This window comes from Cricetulus griseus, chromosome 4 (genome assembly GCF_003668045.3).
Source record: "Cricetulus griseus strain 17A/GY chromosome 4, alternate assembly CriGri-PICRH-1.0, whole genome shotgun sequence".
Taxonomy (NCBI): Eukaryota; Metazoa; Chordata; class Mammalia; order Rodentia; family Cricetidae; genus Cricetulus; species Cricetulus griseus.
Window position 1 is genome coordinate 208,029,762 of NC_048597.1, and position 22,884 is coordinate 208,052,645.

The following is a 22,884-nucleotide window of genomic DNA, read 5'->3' on the forward strand; positions in this document are numbered from 1 at the left end:
GTAATCTTTGAGGATTACAGTGAGATGACAGCCGAGAAGCCAATATCCAAGAATGCTCAGTGTGAGCCCAGAAAGACACACACTGGATGGACCAGGCCTGAGCAGAGCCTAGAGATATTTTAGCTAACTTGGTACTCATTTACAGCCCTGCTAGTTAGAGTTTATTTTTCCTACTTTACAGCTAAGAAAAGTGAATGTCAGAGAGGTTACAGTGACTTTCTCAGAGCTACAGGGTTTGGGAATGAGGATTATGGATTTGTCCTTGATTTCAAAGTCTGGACACTTTGCTCTCATCTAGAAGGAAGGAAGAGCAAGATTTCGTATCAGAGGATGTAACTTGTAGGTATTATTTGTTCCTTGTCTCTGATTGCCATTTTCCTCCTTGCATTTAAAAAATTGTAGTGAGATCCCTCTGTATATATCTATATCTCTATATTATAAGGTTTGCTGTTTTCGCCATTTTTAGTGGAAAATTCAGGACATTAAGTGCTCATGTTGTCATGCAACCATCACTGCTGGCATGCCCGGAAGTTGCCTATCATTCCCCAACTGAAACTCTGTACTCATCAACAGCAACTCCTTAGTCCCCACTCTATGGACCCCAGCAACCACTCCCCTACTTTCTGCCTCTAAGAATTTGCCTGTTTTTGATTATGCCTTGTGTGGTAGTTTGAATGAAAATGACCCCTATAGGTCCATAGAAAATGACACTATTAGGAAGTGTGTGTGGCCTTGTTGGAGGAAGTATGCCACTGGGGTTTGGCTTTGAGGTTTCAGAAGCTCAAGCCAGACCCAGTGTTACTTTCTATTCCTGTTCCCTGACAATCTGGATGTAGAGCTCTCAGCTACCTCTCCAGCACCATGTCTGCCTGAATGCTGCCACACTTCCCGACATGATGGCAATGAACTAAACTTGTGAATTGTAAGCCAGCCCCACTTAAATGCTTTCTTTTATAAGAGTTGATGTGGCCATGGTGTGTTTCAATAACTGTCACAGTAATAGAAACCCTAAGACGCCCTGTAAGTAGAACCACACAACTCTTTCCTTTTATGACTAGCTTGTTTCTTTGCATATCTGTTAGTTTTTGGTCAATATAAGATCAGTATATAAAAAGGTTTATAAATCCTCTCCATTCATAATAACATCACTGCTGTTATTTGGTTAAGTGTCCCCCAAGGTCCATGTGGTAACACCTTGGTCCCTAGCATGGTACTATTGATAGCTGGTAGAAAATTTAAATGATGAAACCTAGCTGGGAGATTTTTTTATAAATTCTGGAGATTTATAAGTTCTGGAGATTTCAATAGGAGGTGGAATGGTTTGCCCCCGTTGCTTAGGCTTATGGTAATACATTAATAGCTGTAACCATCAGTCTTTACTCCATCTGCCTGAGCCCCGCTGCCACATGGGCACCCAGAATAACACACAGAGTCTTATATTAGTTTACAATGCTGTTGGCCAATTGACTAGGATTTCTTATATGCTAGCTCAGTCTTAATTATGATCATAAATCTATATATTTTATAAGACTTATTGAGGATGCCTCCCGCTGGCGTCCTCTTCCTGGGATCACATGGCAGCTCCATAGAGAAGAGAGCAGGAGGAAGAGGAAGAGAAACACTTCCTCTTCTCTGCTTCTATTCTGAGTCTCTCTGCTATGTCATTTCCTGCCTGGATCACAAGACTTCTTTACTACATTTCCCAGAATCCTCCTTGACTCCTAGTCCCACCTATTTTGCTTTCCTATTGGCCAACAGTACTTTATTTATCAACCAATAAGAAACATACACACAGAAGGACTTCCCCATCAAATAGCAGAGTGAAATCTCTCACCCCATGACAGTAAAGCAGGAACTGGGGTGTCACTAACATGTTCAAGGTCTCTACCTAATACCTTGAAGTCTAACAGCTAGGTTTCATCATTTAAATGTTCTACCAGCTATCAATAGTACCATGCTAGGGACCAAGGTGTAACCACATGGACCTTGGGGGACACTTAACCAAATAACAGCAGTGATGTTATTATGAATGGAGAAATCCAGAAAGTGCTTGGGTCTTGAGAGTAGAGTCCTCACAGCTGAGTTCAGTGCCCTAACAGAGGACTCTCCCGAGCATGACTAGACCCTTCCATGGGTCTATCAGGAAACAGGTGCTCAGCAAAGAGGGAATCTGCTCATGCCTTGATCTTAGACTTCCTAGCTTCCAGAGGAATGAGTTCCTGTTCAGTCATCTAAATGGACAAAGATAAAACTGATTCAGGTTATAGCATCCTATAACACATGCCAGTACTTTCTTCCTCTCTAAGGGTGAATGATATTCCATTATATGTATAAACCATATGTTGCTTACCCAATTGGCTGTCAATGGACACTTGGATTGTTTCCATATTTTGGCTGTTATGAATAATGCTATTATTTTATTTTACATGTGTTTGTGTGTGCCCAAATGTCAGAAAACAACTTTCGGGAGTTGTTTCTTTCCTTCCACCTTGTGGTTTATAGGAATTCAACTCAGGATATCAGACTTGATGACAAAGCCCATTACCTCCTGAGCCATCTTGCCAGTCCGATGGTGCTATTTTAAACACTAGTATACCATGACCACGGCAACTATTACAAAGTACTGCATTTAATTGGGGGCTTGGTAGTTTTAGAGGCTTAGTCCATTATCATCACAGAGGGGGTGGTGGAAAGCATCTTGTTGGTGAAGTAGCTGAGAGATCCATCCGATCCGCAAGCAGAGTGAAAGAGAGACTGGGTCCGTAATGGGCCTTTTGAAACTTAAGAGCCCATTCCCAAGTGACATACTTCCTCCAACAAGGCCACACCGCCCAATCCTTCTAATCCTTTCAAACAGCGCCACTCCCTGGTGACATTCAAAGCATTCGAATATATGAGCGTATGGGAGCCATTCTACTTTAAGACACCACAACATGATAATTGCTGAATCATATGGCGACCCAAAGTAACTTCTCAGCGGAGTCACCATTTTGTTTTCCACAGCAGCAATACCATTTTCATCATAGAGAAATTTGAGTATTTCCCACCTTGCCAACACTTATTTCCCCCGTACTTTCGCCCTTGCTGTCCTAAGGTGCAGAGCTTGGCATATTAAAGCTGCGTTGAGAGGAAGACCTTAAGATACAACAAAACCTCCCAGAACTGAAAAGTAATGAGACCCAATGAGAAGGTAGCAGGACCCAAATCAGGAAAGAGAAAATATTTCCCTCCAGCTCCTGCTCCAGCTTTCTGGGATCCGGATGATTGCCATCTGATCAAACTCAACACTCTCAAGTGTCTCCTAATGTGGGTCTTGGCCAAATCCCTTTAGTCTGTTGTGCTTGCAGAGATGCCCGCCGAGGGTGAGGGGCCGCAGCAGCTGTCCTAGTTTACCTGAGGACAGTGGCTGCATCCTGCCATGGGTGAGATGTGGAAGTGAAGGGAGGGCGACAAAGGAGTCCGTCCTGCAGTTCATCAAGGCCTGGGAACTTGGATGCTGGATTTTCTTAACCGAATCAAAGAGGCAGTCCTTCCTTTCCCCCATTCCCTACAGCTCTAAAAATAGCTGTTCCCGGGCGCTGGGGATAGGCTCCGCCTCTGCTGTGGGTGGGAGGCACCGCAGACCCCGGGCCCTGAGCTACTGGCGTGGAGAGGCTGCAGGATGCCCGCACTCGGCTAGTAGTGTCCGCATGGCTGGCAGCATCCTCAGGCTGCACTGCAGGAGATGGGGTGAGTCTGGACCTGCGGGTGGGGTGAGTGAGGACATGGCACCTCCCCCATACCTCCAGTCCTCAGCTCCGGTGACCCCCTAGGGTGACCCAGGCCTCCCCGGAAAACTATGCCTGGAATCCAGCCGGGAGCCCGCGGGAAGGAGCGCGGTTCCAGGCGGAGCTACTGGGCCGCTGCGCGCGCAGGTTAAACATTAGTGGCTGGGTCACCCGGCCAGAAACCGAACTGCGTGGCCGAGGGTGCCTCACGAAGTCCTGCTCACTGCTCCTCCATCCCAGCGGCCTCGGATTGTTCTGGACTGAGGTACCCTGCCGGCTAAGGACTCGCATGCTCCGGGAGGCGCGGAATAGGATGACTGACACCCAACTCACCCCCACCCCCCACCTCGCCTTCTTCGGGAGGAGGGTGGTCTAGGGAATGGAGTTTTTGAATACAATAAAGTGGATCTGAGGGGCTGACATCTGAGCTCTTAGAGAAGGCATTGGGGGTCGGTTTCTAACAAGATGATTTTTGAACAAACATTGGCATCTCTAGTTCCTCCGCTTCCGGTCCCGGGCTGAAGTTTAGCAGGAGCATTAGCGATCAGAAGTCCACGGGAGACTGGGTAGGTACAGGGCAAGAGTGTACGAGGCAGGAGCAGAGGACAGGGCCTTTACAAAGGATCCTGAAGGTCCCAGGGCCTGTGCTGTCCTGGCCTTGTCTCCAGGAATTAGGCGAGGCCTAGTGGGTGTGAGATGTTCTAACCCTGCCTCCTCCAGCTGCCTGTGGGTAAGTGCTGTGTCTCCTGAGAAAGATGGTTACTACCTCCTCCTTCCTTCCCCAAGGTGTGTGGTCTGGCAGGGAAAACTAGCAAGCACCAAGCTCCTGGGGACATCTCCTTGCTGTGGTTTTAGATGCATGTTTCAGGTTGGGAGGAGAACCTCTTGTGCAACTGGGCTGAGGGTTCTGCCCTGGAGAGCGGAACTTTTTTCAGAAGGCTCATCCATCGTGAAGCCGAGAAGTTGAGTGCTTGGTAGGCAGTTCGGAATGTCCCATGGCCACTTTGCAGAAAGGGGCAGTTGCGGCCAACAAAGCTGACCAACCACTTGCCTCTTACCAGGTCTGCAAATTCTGGTGAGGGGTCCGGCCCAGACTAAAGATAGAGAGTCCTGTTAGGAAGCAACAACACCTTAATAGACAAGAAACACTGGTACAATCTGTCAGTTTTCTTCCAATGTGAAGCAGCTTTTGTTTGTTTTTGACACTTTATCATACCAGTACTATTCCTCTTCTCTGAGATACTACCAAGAGGCATTGGTTAAGGCTCCGCCTCCACTTTTAGGAAAAACAAACAAAACAAAACAAAACAAAAACTTCTTTTGTGTATGTGACAAAAATTCACCATAAGCTTTTATAAATATTTTCCTTAATTCTTTGAGAATTTCCTGCGTGTGTTCTGATCATACTCCCCCCCTCTCCACCCTCACTTCCCCCCCACCCAACGTTGACTCCCCGCCCCCCCCAGTCCAGTTGTCTCACTCTATTCTTGTGAGTAGGGCCAGCCCTGGAGTATGGTTGACCTGCTAGGGGTCACATAAGTGTTCTTCTGGTACTGTCTTTAAAAAGTACCTCCTTGGAGCTGGAGACATAGCTTGGTGGTAGAGTTCAGAGTTAGCAGTACAAGGCCCTGCATTGGGACCCCACCAGCACCCCACCCACACCAACAAGCGGTTAAGAGGAAATTGGTGTAAAGTTGCTGGGCAGAGGAGGCCAGCTACAAGGGAGATCTTGGTGCCTCTGGGAGTGAATCTCTCTTTTGCTGCTTGGAAGTTCTAAGAGTGCATGCAGCTCCTAGACTCCTTAATTTTTAAGAAACTTTAAGATCTAGACTGGGGTCTGTGAAAGTGTTCAGCAGTCCCAGATCCCTCCCATTTCCATCAGGGCCTCCAGCACTCCCTTGCCTCTGGTGTGTGGAGAGCCTGTTTGCAAACTGTGGGAAGGTTTCCTTGGCAGCCATGACAATTAGCACTAATGACAAGCCTGGAGCTCCCTAGGGCAGGCACTGTGAAGTTAGCTTGGAAGCCAGGGCAAGTTTGTAAATGATTGCCTGCAGGCCCTGAGAAGTCTGGCCCTTCCCAAACTTTCCTCTTGGTTTCATTTTTGAGGAAGAAAAAGAGACAGTGAGATGTGTAGATGCAATTTAAATTAAAAAAGAATTAGATTTTTGGGCAATTTTGTGAATATTATCTTTGGCAGAAGAGCCATACAGCCTCCAGGATTTGTTTCCTCATGGGACCACTGACTTGGGAGGTAGTAAACACTGCCGCAGATTTTTTCTTCTCTCTCTCTCTCTCTCTCTCTCTCTCTCTCTCTCTCTCTCTTTCTTTCTTCCCATTGAGTGTGGAATTTCTGCAGGGGGAATTGAACATTCTCACATTGGAGCAAGCTTGAAATACTAGCATAAATCTTCACTTGGATCACTAGCTCTTGAGAGTGAAGTAGGATTGGGGAGTTTCCCGGAACCCCATCAAAACGTGTAGATACAGGTAACACAGCCTCAGATTTCCTAATGGTGGTGAATCACCTCTGCCTTGTGTTGCCGTTCCCAGATGTGGGAAAACAGTCTGCTGATAACTCAGTCTGGAGCAGGCCCGAGTCCCTGCCCCTGGGATGTGTGGTTTCTTGGTAACCAGCAGCATGCTCATGTGGCTTTGTCTTCTGCCTATCTTTACCAGGAAGCAGTCTTTGGAGTTGAGGTACATTGAGGATTTAAGGTCTCCAGCAGTGACCCTGTCATGATTTGCTGTGAACCCTGGCAGCTCTTCCATTCTACTCAAGGAATCTCAGGTACTGTATTTCCACAATGAAAAACAATCTGTTGTATCATTTGTATGCCACCACTGCCATCTTTATTGGGAGGTCAGTTGGTGTAATTCAGATTTAGGTGCTTGATAAATAACAGCTGTAACCATCAGTTCACTGTCTATATGAACTCCCACCTTTCTAGCCTACCGTTTGACGCTAGAACCCCCAGACTTACTCTCAGAGTCATAGGAGATAGGAGTGATACTTTTGGGGGTGCAGTAAAAACCTCATGAATTGAGAGTTCTATGCAAGCAAGTGGGGTCTCCCCTCAGTGTTTATGAAGTTTGCTTAGGGTGTGAAAAGAAAGGTTTGAGACACTAGGAGAGCAAGCTGTGAAGCCCTATCTTGACAGCCTAGCTGGGCACTGGGAGGGCTCACTGATGGGCCTGAGCCCACTCACAAAAGCCGTTAGTAGCCAATGGGATTAGTCTGTGCCTCCAGGTGGTCAGCAACTCTAACACTTCACTGTGACCTCATTTCTCTATAGTGAGGACAAATGAAATTGTCCTGTTGATACTAACACTTGGTGGTCCTAGCCTCATTTCCCCAGAACCCCAAGAACACAGAACTGTGAGGCAAACAGTTTAAGATCTTGGCAGTTTTGTTCAGTTTAATAGTCACCAGGAGATAGGTCAGAGACTGAGATGCAAGAGACAGGAATAAGGCAGGAGTAGACAGGAATTAGGCAATGTGCAACCCCTGAAAATCTTAGACTTGGGGAGCAGATGGGGAAGACGGGCACAGCAATGCCTTGGTGTGCACCCCTTCTTGGATCCTACTCTGGCACTTAGCACTCTCCAGGGTTAAGTTCTGCATATTTTCCTGTCTTTGGAGAATAAAACTCTGGAGCCAGACACTGTAATTAGGCGATTATGGGAAAATTGTGCCCTTCCTTATTCACTTTCTCAGTTTCTTCATCTGTGTAAATGGGTTGCTGTGAGAATTAAATGGGACAACCTATGTAAAACCTTAGAACTGTGTATGGAGTTCAGAGATGTTAGCTTTTCCCTTTCATTTTTTTCCCTCCCCACCTCCTCACTTCTCATTCCTTCATAAAGGCTGGAACCATTGTCTGGGGTCCCATCTATTCTGACTTTTGGTGCCTGGCCCTTTGCAAGGGCTTAGGAGTCATTTGCTGACTTGGACCAGAATGAGTGCTTAGTGCTCTGGGGTTGCAGAGCCTTGAAGCATGTGTTCATCTTGAGCAGGAACAGAAGGCAGTGGCCTAGGGTAATTTATCCTGAGGGGCTGCAGAAACAGTGGCTGAGAGCCCGCCCATGCGGGAGTTGAGCTGCTTGGGTTTGAATCTAGCGTCTGGACCTTTGACAAACGTCTTTCTTCTCTGTGACTCAGAATGCGATGGCAGCTCTTCAGGGATTGTTTTGCTTTTATACATTTATTCTATGTGTCCGAGTGTTTGCCTGCATGCATGTATGTTTACCACATGCTTACCCGATGCCTGCAGAGGCCAGAAGAGGTCTTCAGATTCCCTGGAACTGGAGTTATAGACAGTTGTGAGCTGTCATATGGGTGCTGTGAATTGAACCTGGGTCCTCAGCACAGTGGCCTTACGTAGGTGAACAGCGGGTGAATATCAGGGGCACCTGCACTCTGCCTCATTTGCTGAATGGTGAGGCCGGCAGGAGCGCTCAGGGAGAGTGGAGAGAGCTGGTGATGGAGAGCCTTATCATTAGAGAGAGGACTGTTGGCAAACACTGGGAGGCCAAAGCTTAAATAGTTAAAGAGTGAAGTTCTCAGGCTTGGGAGGACTGGAAGCGGTGTCCTGTTACCCTTGTGTATGCACAGCATACCTGGTAACCTGCTGTTGCTCAGAGGCACTACTTGTTGTGAGCCATCGTCTCCGAGGCTCTGGTGCCGAGGCTGCTGCTTGGAGCTAAGCATGGTGAGTACCATGCTACACAACTGTTTTGCTTGCACCCTGACATACCGAATGGGGTAGAAATATACTGGTCTTCTGGTGATCATGGTGGGATGCTTATGCCGGATGGTGGTGTTTTTGGAAGCATGTCTGAGAAATGAAACTGAAAAGCTAGGCTCAGGGCATCCTGTGTCCAGTCTGAGGATCAACTGAAGAGGCCTGCAGCCAGCACAGTGGCAGCAAGGAGCCACACTGAACCCCAAGGTAGGAAGCAGGGGTGTGGTTAATGCAGCACATACTACTCACAATGTTACCTGCTGGGCTCAGCCCAAATAGGTATACAGTAAACAAGAGGAGACTTTGTGAATGAATGAATGAATTAGAGGCTTCAAGGTGAGCCTCTAGTCAAAGTCAAACTTCAAGAGGCAAGCCTTACCACAGTTGAATAGCTCAACAAACTTTGGAGGGATGTGGACATTTATCTGTAGTTCAGCTCTGGTTTCTCTAGCTGGGGCAGACCATACACCCTGTCTAGACTCCAGTTTGGTTTGTGGAGTTGGCATAATGGTACTGTAGCTAAAGGGAGCAGGCAAAAGCACCTTGGCCTGGGCACTGCCATTTTGACTCCATTTTACCTCGAGGGTGAAATAAAGGTCAGGTTCCCAAGCCCCAGGGGAGCTGAGAACTTTCCAATGGATGAACACTTTCCTCCCTGAACTGTAGAAATAGTGAATATATGTCTTTAGCTCTCTAGAAACATTACGGCTGGTCCTAACAACAGAAAGAGCAAATGAATCTGATTGGTTGGGCTAAAAAGCTTGCACATTTGTCAGTTGACAATGATGGAACACACAAGGATCCCTCATCTTTGATTTCTGATTGGTGGAAATTGTAACTGTAACGTGGCAACAAATGTTTGTGAATTTTATGCTTATAAACCCACACTTCTGTCCCTATTCGGGACTGTCAGGAGAAACAAGGCTCCCAAGTCCTGGTCCTGCAGCCCTGATTGATCAGTGACCTGCTTATGTGGTGATTTATTAAAATCTTTGGAACCTATAAGTGTTGTCTCTCTCCTTCCTCATGGTGCATAATGGGCTAGGTGTTACCTATCTATTTGTAGATTCATGCTTAGAGATTGCATGAAACATGCTGGTGTTAACTCTGAGTCATGTGTCCCCTCCACCCCCTTGTCATAGTCCCTGGGAAGCAGGTGGAGCTGGCCTGGCCATTGTCACTGTCTTTTCCAGAGGAAGGCAGTTCAGAAAGGGACAGGGACTTTCCTAGAGCCCCTTCTCTGCCCATCTGGTCCCACTTTTTTCTTTCTTGAGTTTTGTGACCTTTTGTGTTGTTACTTTTCTCATTGTTTTAACAAATGCCTGATGGAAACAATTGAAGGAAACAATTGGGTCTCTTTTGGCTTTCATTGTAGTGGGGGTGGGCGGGGCAGTAGGGGTGTGAGATGGCTAACCACCACTTCCACAGACTGGAAGCAGAAAATGTTGCCTTATTCAGTCTGGGACTCCAGGCCAGGGGACGGACCCATATCTAGGGTGGGGTTTCCCTCCCAGGTTAATACTCTCTGGAAACGCCAGATAGACAAGCTGAGAGGTATGTCTCCTAGGTGACTCCAAACTCGGTCAAGCTGACAAGAAACATAAACTAAGACACTTTTCTTGGGTTGCATTTCAATAACTGGATCACATAGGCTGGAAAGAATTCGATAAATGGGGAAGTGTGTACCTTTTCTCATCTTAGACTCTTAGTCTGCAAGGGTAAAACTCTCTCTCTCTCTCTCTCTCTCTCTCTCTATATATATATATATATATATATATGTACATATATATATATATATTTAGTTCAAAAAATAATAGGTGATGGTGGGAAGAACTTTGAATAGCATAGAGAGGTGGAAACTAAAAAAATAAAAGTCTTGCAGCCACTTTCATTTCCTACAGGTAGTCAGTGCCAATAGCTTTTGGCTGTTTTAGAAAATCTGCACTTATGAAATCAGGCATGTAAGTGAATCATGTGACTAGCAAGTGTGCACTTTTTTCATAATCAGAACAGGTGTAAATCACTCCAGTGAACACTGTGTGAGGCTTGTCCAACTATCTAACCATCCATCTATCCATTTATTTATCCCATGGTCTCATTGCTGTCTCTCATAGACAACCACCCCAATGAGATCTATATCTATGTGATTTTTAAGTTATTATTAAATGTGGTTATATTAATATTAAACCAGAAATACAGGTATACATGTATGTGTGCATATGTGTACATATGAAGTCATTATTCTCTACTGGTATAAAAACTGTCTTGCTCTTACAAGTATTTTGTTGTGTAGAAATAGCAATTGTATCCCATATTGTACTTGCCTTTCTTCCTTTCTTCCTTCCTTCCTTTCTTTCATTCTCTCTCTTTCTTTTCCCTTTCTTTCTTTCTTTCTTTCTTTTTTTTTGAGACAAGGTTTCTCTCTATAGCCTTGGCTGTCCTGGAACTTAATTTGTACACCAGGCTGGCCTTGAACACACAGAGATCCACCTGCCTCTGCCTCCCGAGTGCTGAGATTAAAGGTGTGCACCACCACGGCCTGCTGTACTTTGCTTTCTTATATATTTTCTTGTATATTAGTTTTACAACTTATATTGCAATGTCAATTTTTTCATAGGCATCTTTGTGCAGGTGAGTTTGTTTATAGGGCAAATTATAATTCACTTTTTTTTTGTTTTTTTCGAGACAGGGTTTCTCTGTATAATTCACCTTTTTATTAAGAGAGAGAGAGAGAGAGAGAGAGAGAGAGAGAGAGTGTGTGTGTGTGTGTGTGTGTGTGTGTGTGTGTGTGGTAATAAAACTCAAGGCTTTTTGCATGCAAGGTAAGTGCTCTACCACTGAGCTACAGCCCCAGGCTTCTGCCTCTCTTGATTATTTTTTCGACAGTTACCCAGGCTGGCCTTTAACTTATTCTGTAGTACAGGCAGGTCTTGAACTCCTGATCCTTCTGACTCAACCTTCTGAATATCTGGGATTATAAGTGCTCATGTACCAGGCCTGTCTCTCTTCAGTGGTGGAGATCAAATCCAGGGTTTTATGAATGCTAGGTAGATATTCTACTACTGAACTGCATTCCAGCCATAGTTATAATAATAATGATGTTAATAATAATAATAACAATAATAATTCTCTTCCTTCTCCTTCTTGGTTTATTGAGGCAGGGTATTGTTGAGGTATAGCCCTGGCTATCCTGGAATGCCCTCCATAGACCAGGCTGGCCTGGTACTCAGAGATCCACCAGCCTGTCTCCCAAGTGCTGGGATTAATGGTGTGCACCACCATCGCCTGGCTTCTAATTGTTAGTAGTAGTATATTAAATTTAAATTCCCACTGATATTGTCAAAGTACTGTTGAAAAAACAGAAATTATATGCCTACTGTCTTAGTTTGGGTTTCTACTGCTGTAATAAAACACCATAATCAGAACAAAAACTTGTTGGAGAAAAGGGTTTATTTCAGCTTACAACTCTCAGGTCACATGCCATTATGAAAAGTAAGTCACTAAATGAAGTCAGTGCCTCAAGGCAGGAATCTCGAGGCAGGAACTGGAGCAGGAGCCGTGGAAGAACACTGCTTACTGGCTTGCTCTGTGGCTTGCTCCGTTTGTTTTCTTGTACACTCCAGGACCACATGGCCAGCAGCAGCACCACCCACAGTGGGTTGGACCCTTCCACATCAATCATCAATTAAGAAAGCGTCCCACTGCTTGCCAACAGCTTGACCTTATGGAGATATTTTCTCAATTGTGTTTCCTAACTCCAGATGATTGTAGCAACTTGTAGCTTGTGGCAACTTTTGTCAAGCTATCAAGCATACCTACCAAAAGCACAGGAAATAGAATCCCTGTCTTTTGGGGAAAAAAAAAAAAAGAGCAAAGCTCTTTTCTCTAACTGGTTAATGGGCTTGAAGTGAAGGTCAACATTAGGGCATGCCTAAGGCCCTGTGTGTAATGCTCAATGCAGGGGGAAAAAAGCAGCAAATAAGCAAACAGGCCCGTCATAGACTGAGCACAATTTGTGCAGAGACATAGCAGCTTTCCTAAGGCCCTCTAGGGGCTGGGCTGGGCTTTATTTCACTTAGTTACATGATCACACTTTACTGCAGGAGAAACTGGGAAATGTAGTCCGGACATGTTCTACAGAATTCGGTATGGCACTGTTGTGGTCATTAGGTCGCTCTGCCATTCTGGGAGAGTTGTTTAACTTTATTCTAAACAACTGTAGTGTTGCAGAAAAACCCACTTGCACACTTGACAAAATTCATTGCCAGGCACTACTGCAGTGGGTCTGTAGGGGTTCCTGAGGGCCCCACCATGTGCCAGGCACTCGGTTGGGTGTGTCACCAATCTCCTTCCTCACCACATTCCTTCCAAGTGGGTTCCCTGCTCCTGCACAGACACAGGAGGTTTAAGAGGAAGAGGCTTGCCCAAGGCAGAGGATTTGGATACATATCTGTGCAGTGGAAGGCCCACCTATCCTTCTCACTCCGTTGCCATGTCAATACAGTCAGGGCATTGTATTGAGTAGCTCTTACATAGACAACTTACTGTACCCCACTTTAAGACTTTGCTGAGCAGGTATATGGAAGATACAGCCGTTCCAACTTGTCTGACTTGGACTCTTCCATTTTCCAGGTCGTCTTTCAGCTCCTTGGCCAGTGGCCTTGGTGGCACTCTACCCCCGTGGTCAGCCCAGAGCCTCTCCTGCCCATGCAGTACCCAGCAGCCACTGTTGAGGGCCTCAGTGGCCCGCTGTCTGGGGCTTACACACTCCCCACCTTCAAGTTCCAGCCTCGTCGTGAGAGCATAGACTGGAGGCGTATCAGCGCTGTGGACGTGGACCGTGTGGCCCGGGAGCTGGACGTAGCCACTCTGCAGGAGAACATTGCTGGTGTCACCTTCTGTAACTTGGATCGAGAGGTGTGCAACCACTGTAGGCAGCCTGTGGACCCCGTGCTGCTCAAGGTGCTGCGCCTGGCACAGCTCATTATCGAGTATCTGCTTCACTGCCAGGATTGCTTGAGTGCCAGTGTGGCGCAGCTGGAAGCACGGCTGCAGGCCAGCCTGGGCCAGCAGCAGCGTGGCCAGCAGGAGCTGGGGCGCCAGGCCGATGAGCTCAAGGGTGTTCGGGAGGAAAGCCGGCGCCGGCGAAAGATGATCAGCACCCTGCAGCAGCTGCTTCTGCAGACGGGCGCCCACAGCTACCACACGGTGAGGATTCTTTGCGGAGGGGAACCTGAGCTGTGTACCTTAGGCACCAGGACAGGTTATTGGTACTGCCTTGGGCCACGAGACTACTGGAGGCCATTGTTACCAGTTATGAGCAGGTTTTAGAGATGACATTCTGAGAGTCTGAGGATTCCTGTTGTGTTCTATGCCATATAAGTGTAGAATGGGTATGGAGAGATGAGTGTACAGGGTTATGTATACAGAGTACTCCTGTGCATGGAAAAGATGAATGTGTAGTGTGTGAAGGTGTGACTATATGAGGTTTGTATCTGTGCATGTGAGTGTGTTAAATGATTGAAGCTATGATATCTGTGTCTGTAGAATATGTGTTGTATAATGTGTGCTTGTACTGACTTACCACAGGGGACATGGCCGAGAAGTATAATATAAAGATGTATTTATGATGTGTGTGTCTTTGATGGGGGGGTATGTAAATGTCTGTCTGTATATGTAGAGACTATATGTAAGGATGTATATGTGAATGAATGAAGCATAAGTAGTATATGTGTCTAAGGATGTATTTATGGAAAGTAGATGTGTTTATACGTGTCCAAGGATGGAGAGTTTGAATGTATGCAGAGTGAGCCGGATAAAGGCATGCGTGAGTGCATGGATGCGTGTGGATGTTGACTAAGTGTGTGGCAAGGCATAGCGGAGGCAGTCTCATTTTAGAAAAATTATTTCATAATTTAAATGGCTAATAATTCATAACCAGCTCAGCACTTGAGTGTTTGAATCACTGTACCAGAAACGTAGGTTGACATTAACCCTGGCCACAGGCAGACTCTAGAATGTAGTTACGGGTCTTGCTAGTTGAGGTTTTTCAGGAGATTCATAGTTTGGAGGCAAGGCTGTTACATTCTTCTTACAACTAGAGGTTTATTCTTGTTAAGTCTCTAGTAGGCAGAATGTGTCAGTGCATTTACTGCAAGTGACAGAGAGCTGCCTGGCTCTGCCTTCTGAGTACTCCAATTAAAGGTGTGTGTCACCAGGAGTTAATAAAAAAAGTCACCTCTTAGAAATTGCAGATACCATTTCTGCTTACATATAATGACTAGAATTTAGTGACACGGTCACATTCGGTTGTAAGAGGGGCTGGGACATATAGTGGTTATTTTCACTGGCCTTGTATTCTACTAAAAATCAGGGCTCCTATTTTCCTTCCCTTCCCACCATTCTTTCCTTATTTATGCAGTGATGGGAATTGAACTCAGGGTCTCCCACACTCCCAACCCTTCAAGTTATTTCTGTTTCTGAAGCAGCCCTTGGGCCCTGTGGAGGCAGATTTTCAATACAGGGAAGTCCCATGTTTTCTGAGTGATCTAATCCAGCTTTTCCAATTGCTTCCCCTCTGTGTAGTGCCATTTGTGTGACAAGACATTCATGAATGCCACCTTTCTCCGAAGCCACATCCAGCGCAGGCATGCAGGCACGGCAGAAGTCGGTGAGTCCTGGCAGCATCTGGGAGCTGCTGTGCTAGGGTTTGGTGAGTGGGGCACAGACACATGAACCTGCTCTTTGAGCCTCCTAGAGATTCCATATGGAGCCCAGTACAGTTTTGTCTGTGCAGGGGACAAGAGGAACCAGACACATAGGCTTAGTTGTATCTTTTTCCTTTTCGTGACAGTGGTCAGCACTTTGCCTCTGAATTTTTGTACCCTTCACTGTGGCTGGAGCAGGCAGTGGCTCCGAATGGCCTTTAGTCTTCCTGCCCCATATGAAGCTCTCTGAGGCTGGTTGTGAATGTAAATGGGGCAAATGAGCAGTCAGACCAGTTCTTTGGCTGTTCTGTGTACTTGTGCTTATCATGACTTAATCACTTTATTTAATTTTGCCATTTCAAATTCCAAAAGGAACTGCAAGGCTTTCTGCTGTTTTCATAAAGTGAGGGCAACAGAAGTATCTGTACAATAAAATAAACGTAATAGAATATAAAAACTTCATTAAGGGAAAGCATCGTTATTTCCCATCATTGCAATTCCCTTAAAAATAAAAAAAAGATTTTTAGAATTGAGAATAAAGCTCAGTAATATAGGACTTGCTTGTATGAGTGAAGTTCTAGATTCAGTCCTAGACACAAACACACACACACACACACACACACACACACACACACAGAGAGAGAGAGAGAGAGAGAGAGAGAGAGAGAGAGGAGAGAGAACTTAAAGCAGTATCATTTAACTATGCACTTATATATCTCTTCATAGGTAGATATTGGGGAGTATTTAAGGAAAAAGTCTATGTCTTAAAATATTAGTTTCTTGTAAAAATATATTTTTTTTCGAGACAGGGTTTCTCTTTGTAGCTTTGGAGCCTATCCTGGCACTCGCTCTGGAGACCAGGCTGGCCTCGAACTCACAGAGATCCACCTGCCTCTGCCTCCTGAGTGCTGGGATTAATGCTCGTATGCATAAAAATATGTCAAAATAACAACTGCCAGTGATAATGCCCACTATTTTTTATTTTTTTTTTCTATTTTTATTTTTCTTTTCCTGTGTATCATCATGTAGCTAAGTTTCCGTATGCATGTATTTTTATGCACATATTTGCAAGCATATAAAAGTCCCTTTTGATTATTGCTTGAGAATATGCTACTTTTTTTTTTTTTTTTGAGACAGGGTTTCTGTATGTAGCCTTGGCTGTCCTGGAACTGTCCAGCTCTGTAGACCAAGCTGGCCTCAAACTCACAGAGATCCATCTGCTTCTGTCTCACAGGTGCTGGGATTAAAGGCATGAACCACCACTGCCTGGCTTTTGTTGTTGTTGTATAACTAGTTGGTCTTGAACTTGCTTAGTATAGCTAATGCTAGCCTTGAACTCCTGATCTTCCTGCCTCCATTTCCTGGATACTGGGATTGCAGATGTATGCTACCATGCCTGGCTTATGCAAAATAATGGGGATCAAAAGGAGGGCATTGTGTACACTAGGCAGGGCTCTGACATCCCTAAATGATCTTTGAAGACACAATTTTTAATGACAGGACAGAATTTCATGATGTGACCATCAGTTTCTTTTACATTGTCCTGCAGAATATATGGGTAACTTAAAAATCTTACTGTGTAGCACAGGGGTGTCAACATTCTCATATGTAAACCTTTGTATGTATCTTAAAAATCTTACTGTGTAGCACAGGGGTGTCAACATTCTCATATGTAAACCTTTGTATGTATCTTTTAGAAGGAGAAGGAACGGTTCTTTTTCTATTTTAAGATTTATTTTTATTTACTTATGAGTATGTTTCTCTGTGTGTATGCCGTGTGTGTGTGTGTGTGTGTGTGTGTGTGTGTGTGTGTGTGTGTTTGCTTACAGAGGCCAGAAGAGGTCGTTAGATCCCTTATAGCTGGAGTTACAGACTGTTGTAAGCCACACAACATAGATCTTGGGAACAGAGCTCAGGTTGCCTGGAAGAGCAGCGGGTGCTCTTAATCACCTTTCCATCTCTCTTCCCAGCAATGGGAAATGTGCTCTTGAGGAAAGTTTTGCTGCCAGCGCTTCTAGTCTGCACTTACCCTTGATTACTTTATTAAACTGAAATCATTCTGCATTCTAAAATGGCTTGTTCCACCTGTTGGGTAGCATAGGCCTTTAATTCTAGCCACTTAAGAGGCTAAAGCAGGAGAATTGAAAGGTCTGCCTGGGCAACTTAGTGAGAGCTTGTCTTAAAATAAAAATGTTAAAATGGGGGTGCTGGTGGGGAAGCCCTAGCTCTTGCAGGGTGCTTGTCTAGAGTGCAGTACCTATTTCAAAGAAAAGGTGGCTTTTTTGCTTCTTTTAATTTATCTGAAAACATTTTTTAAAAGACTTAATCTTATGTATATGAATGTTTTGTCTGCATGTATATATGTGCATCACATGTGTGCCTGGCTCCCGCAGAGACCAGAAGAGGGCATCAGATCCCCAGGAACTGCAGCTACAGACAGTTGTGAGTCACGATGTGGGTGCTGGGAGTCCAACCTGGGTCCTATGGAAGAGAAGCTCAATGCTTTTAACCCCTGAGCCATCTCTCCAGACCCAAGGTTGACTTTTAATAAGAGTACTTGGTAATTTCTGTTTAAAAGCCACTAAATGTACCTTTACATTTCATTTTCTATCTGCTATTCTAATACAGTGGTTCTCAACCTGTGGATAGTAACCCCTTTTGGGCATTGACCTACCCTTTCACAGGGGTTGCCCAAGACCATTGGAAAACATAGATATATACATTACATTTCATACAATAGTAAAATTACAGTTATGAAGTAGTAACACAATAATTTATGGTTGGGGGTCACAGCATTAGAAAGGCCGAGAAGCACTCTTTAATAGTTGCATGTCCGTCTGTCATTACTGTCAAAATGCTTTAAAGTATAGTTCCTAAGGGCTCACATTAATGGAACTGTCACGCCAGGCACTGTGCTAAGCACTTGGTGTTGTGACATTTCGTTCTGACTCTCCGCTCTCCACTTGAGTGCTGTTCTAGTTCTGTTTTTGCAGTTTGGGGAACCAGAGGGACAGTTGTCTGCTGAACTATGTGACAAAGCTGCTCTCAGATTGCAGAGGGAGGAATGCCCCATTGTTGCCTTTTCTCCTATCTTTGTGTGGACCCCAGGAAAGCAGAAGCAGGAGCAGTCACTGGGGGAGGTGCTGGAAGAGCTTCGCGCCAAGCTCCAGTGGACCCAGGGGGAGCTGGAGGCCCAGAGAGAAGCCGAGCGGCAGCGGCAGGTCCAGGTAGGCGTGCAGGGGAGAGGTGGGGAGGCTCTGGGTGCTGTACCCTGCCATGCACAAGACTCCCTTGGGGCCCAGATTCCCACTGATTTCCCTGAGCCAGAAGTCAGAGATAGAGGGCCACCTTCTCTGATGTGGGGCATGAGTATAGTTTGTCTGGAAAGGACCCGTGTGGCCGAAAGTGGAGCAGAGAGTCATGGTCATCTGCATAGCGATGCTGAAGGCATCGGAAAATGAGTCTTATCCTCAAGGGGATTTACAGTTTACATAGGACATGTTAGCAGTAGACCAGTTTGGGTCTAAACTACAGGGACTGAGGGTGGAGAGTTCTTTGGATCCCCATAGTGTTATACATGTCTAGGAGGTCTTAGTGGGTCCTCAGCAAATGTTTGCTACAATGTGAAAGTAATGATTAAATTGCTCTCTCTCTCTCTCTCTCTCTCTCTTTCTCTCTCTCTCTCTCTCTCTCGTAGGAAGTAGAGATGACTCGTCAGAGGGAAATAGAAGCTAAAAAAAAGTTTGATGAATGGAAAGAAAAAGAACGGAGCAAGCTGTATGGGGAAATAGACAAGTTGAAACAATTATTTTGGGATGAATTTAAAACCGTTGCCAACCAGAACTCCACGCTAGAAGAGGTACCCAACACAAAACGCTTTTCAAAATTATTTTGTTGTAAACCTGTTTATTTGTTCTTAAAATTAATCTGTGTGTGTGTGTGCAGGTTGGCTTGCCCATGCACACATATGTAGAGACCAGAAAAAAGGACATAAGATGTCTTACACCATCTTTCTGTATCTTCTTTTTTGGATTTATTTTTATTTGTGTGTGTGTGTGTGTGTGTGTGTGTGTGTGTGTGTGTGTGTGTGTGTGTGAGAGTGTGTGAGTGTGTGAGAGTGTGTGTGTGAGTGTATGTGTGAGTGTGTGTGTGTGAGTGTGTGTGTGATGTGTGTGTGTGTGTGTGTGTGTGTGTGTGTGTATGTGTGAGTGTGTGTGTGTGTGAGTGTGTGTGTGTGTGTGTGTGTGTGTGTGTGTGGTCTGTAATTATCAAGCCTTCCCGTCGCAGCTCTTCGCTGCTGGATGAGTGATGTTCCACGGAAGGCAAGCTGATGCTCCCTGTGTGGCCCTCTGCTCCCATCACTAGCTCTCCTCTACCCGTTGTTCTCAATTTTAAATATTCCTAACCTGGTACTTCCCAGCATGTTGCCTGCTCAGTAGGGATTTATAAATAACTGTTGATTTGGATCAGAGGCCACTGTTCCGAAATCACCTCATCAAGGGCCCAAGGATTACTTTTGGCTAGGAAACCTGAGTTTCAGAAAATGAGGACAGGATCCTTTTTCAGCCGGGACTCCCTTTCTGGCTCAGAACATTCTTTTAACACCCTAGGATTGCATTTATTTTTTGTGTGTCTGAAGATTATTCATGTTGTGTTTTTATGTCTCCTATCTCCTTTATACATTTTATTATTCCATTTTATTAAAGTATAGGAACCAAATTGGATACAAGATTCTCAGTATTGTTTCATAATTATTTTGTCGATTCTTTTTTAAGTTTTGGGGGAAACAAGGTAAGATTCTACTTAGAAGTATTGGAAAAGTATTGTGAGATGGTCTTCAACATCCTGATATGAGGAGGGCCACTGAGAGCTAAGTGTCTTTTGAAAGTATTGCTCCTGGTACAGAGGTGTGAACGCTCTGGCCGTGTTGGCTGACTGCAGAGAGCACATTAGGATACATGGAGTAGACGCAGCTACATAGGGGATGTGCTAGCAGGAAAGACAGGGCGTGGAGGTCTCTAGTGCAGAGTCAACTGTGTGGTGTGCCACGGCAGTGACAGAGAAAGCAGAGGTGGCATATCTGACCCCCCACATTGTTCATGCCTCTGCCGAAGTATCTGCCAACGAAAATACTCACACTGGGAAATGATTAACGTTTTGTTCTGGTATTGTTTAAGCAGTGGCTGAGAAGAGTTATCAAGAACACCGAGTAAACTCAGGCTCAAAGATTCTTAAAGCTGTAATAAGGCTTATCATAGGTTATGTGTGGGAACAGGTATGGGCTTTGTTAGAGTAACATGGGTAGGTAGAAAGCCATTCTGTCTTTGATCCAGTTGTGCCTGCCTTCTTCTCTGGTCACAGTGCTAGCTCAAGAATGATTAGGTCAGTCGAGCTGACCCTGGTGGTGTGGGAATGGGTGAGCAGGCCTCAAGGGCATGAGGGCAAGAGAACTGGCCTTGCTCCTTGCTGCCTGCTGCCGTGGGTGAATTAGCTGGGGCAAGGCTGGAGAGCTTGTCCTGGTGCTGTCGATGAAGGAGAGCTGGCAGGCTGACCAACCCAGCTACCATCCAGGCCCAGAAGCAGGGCTATGAGTTAGCCTATTCCAATATCCATATCATCTGTGACCTGCTGGAGCATGTAATGGGGAGGAGCTGCAGATCCAAAGCTGCAGGGTCTCCATGACACAGGGAAACAACAGGATCTCCGAGAGGATCCCCAGGGAGGGCCCAGTATCGAGTGTGTAGCAGAAGCCAGAGGCCTTGAATCAGACTAATGACTCATTGTAACGAACACTCAACAAGTAAAGATGTAAGGACTGAAAGGTGGACTGTGTGAATCACCGTGTCACACGACAGCTTCCACATTGAGACCTTTTTTCTTTTGTATGTTAGTTTTGTTTTTATTTTATCTTGGGGGGGGAGGTTTCAAGGGAAGACAGCAACATAAAGGGATGGGGAGATAAATGGGATCAGGATGCATGATGTAAAATCCACAAAGAATCAAATAAAAAATAAAAAAATAATCACTAGGTATTAAGTGACATGGCTCTGATCATTGTGCAAAAACAGCGGTTTCTGGTCACAACCAGGGTGTGTGTGTGTGTGTGTGTGTGTGTGTGTGTAAGAATCAGGGATCCTCAGGGCATGGCTTTCAGGGCCAGAGATTCTCATATGCGCCCTAAGCGTGGCTCTCTTCAGCTTAATCTAACCTAGGAAGAAACGGGCCAGCAGCTGGGCAGGCTTGGAGCTTGGGGGCAGAAGAGCCTCACTAGGACTGAACTAACACTTGAGTTTGTTTGTTCCACGGGTACTTGCTTCTGCTGTGCAGGGGCTGAGCCTTGGGAGATCCCTTAGTGAGGAGACTGTTGATTTGTGTGGGTGTTTGTAGTGTTTGCACGTGTTGGTCTTGAAGGCAGACTGGACAGGCTCTTGATGGAGGTCACCCTTCTGGTCCTTGTATTGGGGTAAGGTAGATAGCCAGTGTCATGTCTAGGGCTTCCTCAAATGAAATGATTCTTGGCTTTTTCAGAAGCTGAAGGCGCTGCAGTCCTACAGTATGACCGAGTCCCACCTTGGGTCTCTGCGGGATGAGGAGTCAGAGGAGCGACTCAAGCAGGCCCAGGAGCTCCAGGCCCTTCGAGAGAAGATGGAAGTTCAGGTGGGCTGATGCTCCGCTGAATTTGGTTCCTGGGCAAGACTGGTGATATGTTTAATCATCGTATTTACCTGATATGTACAAATGTATGCAAACACAGGGGGCTCTTTTTGACCTCTTTGTCCCAACTTCTATTCTGACACAATTTAAAACAATTCAGAAAGTGTGAGGGTGTCCTGGGATGTGATATTTGTAACAAGTCTGTGGTGTGGTAGTAAATGCTTAGGTATCAGCTCAGAGCCAAAAACAAAACAAAACAAAACAAACAAACACAAAACTACAAAACCACTTGCCAGTGTCTGTGGTGTGCTGCGAGGTCACTGAACAGAGCTGGGAAGATTTGTACCCAGTCGACTCTGGCCACTACTGGGAGAACCTTACTCAAGTCTAGGCAGAGGATGTCAGTGTCATCTCTAAGGCCACAGCAGGTACAGTAAGCCACAGCCCAACATGAGCTCCTGTGTCCGCCCTCTAAGGTGGTTGAGAAAGAGCTAGAGTCATCTGCAGAAAGGTGCTGAAGCTGGCTGTCTGGTGTCTTTTAGAGTTTCTGTTTCTGTGAAGAGACATCATGACCATAACAGCTCTTATAAAGGAAAATATCTAATTGGGGTGGCTTATAGTTTCAGATGTTTAGTCCATTATGAGACCTCAAAGCCCACCCCCAATGATATATATACTTCCTGTAACAAGCCACACTTCCTAATAGTGCTACTCCCTATGGACCTATGGGGGCCGCCATTATTCAAACCACCACAGATGTTGTCCTAGTTTGCTGTCTGCTGCTGTGTCAAACACCATGACCAAAAGTATCATGGGGAGAAAAAAAAGTTCTTTGGCTTACACTTCCATGTTACAGTGGATCATCCAGGGAAATCAAGGCAGGGACCTAGAAGAGGAACACTGCTTACTGGCTTGCTCTCCGTGAGACTTGCTCCAGGACCACCCCACAATGACACTGCCCATAGTAGGCTGGGCCCTTCCACATCAATCACCAATTAAGAAAATGCCCCATAG

At 45.5% G+C, this 22,884-nt stretch overlaps 1 protein-coding gene and 1 long non-coding RNA gene across 7 annotated transcripts in view; one reads left to right on the forward strand and one right to left on the reverse strand.

Moving 5' to 3' along the window:
* Positions 1-1,745: 1,745 nt before the first annotated feature.
* Positions 1,746-3,530, reverse strand: LOC118238709. Of its 2 annotated transcripts, none has more exons than XR_004769730.1 (2): positions 3,394-3,530; positions 1,746-2,231 (listed from the first exon to the last, which is right to left on the reverse strand). It is a non-coding gene; the product is annotated as an uncharacterized LOC118238709 (long non-coding RNA). The 2 variants fall into 2 exon arrangements; XR_004769731.1 differs by having other exon boundaries at positions 2,351-3,470.
* Positions 3,531-3,594: 64 nt separating this feature from the next.
* Positions 3,595-22,884, forward strand: part of Dzip1l (DAZ interacting zinc finger protein 1 like) — a 37,680-nt gene continuing 18,390 nt past the window's right edge. For 2 of the 5 annotated variants that reach the window (XM_027414285.2, XM_035443892.1), the window contains exons 1-7: positions 3,595-3,729; positions 6,444-6,555; positions 13,142-13,717; positions 15,095-15,179; positions 18,325-18,443; positions 18,914-19,075; positions 21,745-21,873. In XM_027414285.2, the coding sequence (XP_027270086.1) occupies positions 13,217-13,717; positions 15,095-15,179; positions 18,325-18,443; positions 18,914-19,075; positions 21,745-21,873 (996 nt within the window). In that variant the 5' untranslated portion in view covers positions 3,595-3,729; positions 6,444-6,555; positions 13,142-13,216. Of the gene's footprint in view, positions 3,730-3,894; positions 4,033-4,056; positions 4,334-6,127; positions 6,255-6,443; positions 6,556-13,141; positions 13,718-15,094; positions 15,180-18,324; positions 18,444-18,913; positions 19,076-21,744; positions 21,874-22,884 lie in introns of those variants that run through there. The other 3 variants (XM_027414286.2, XM_027414287.2, XM_027414289.2) reach the window with 3 other exon arrangements.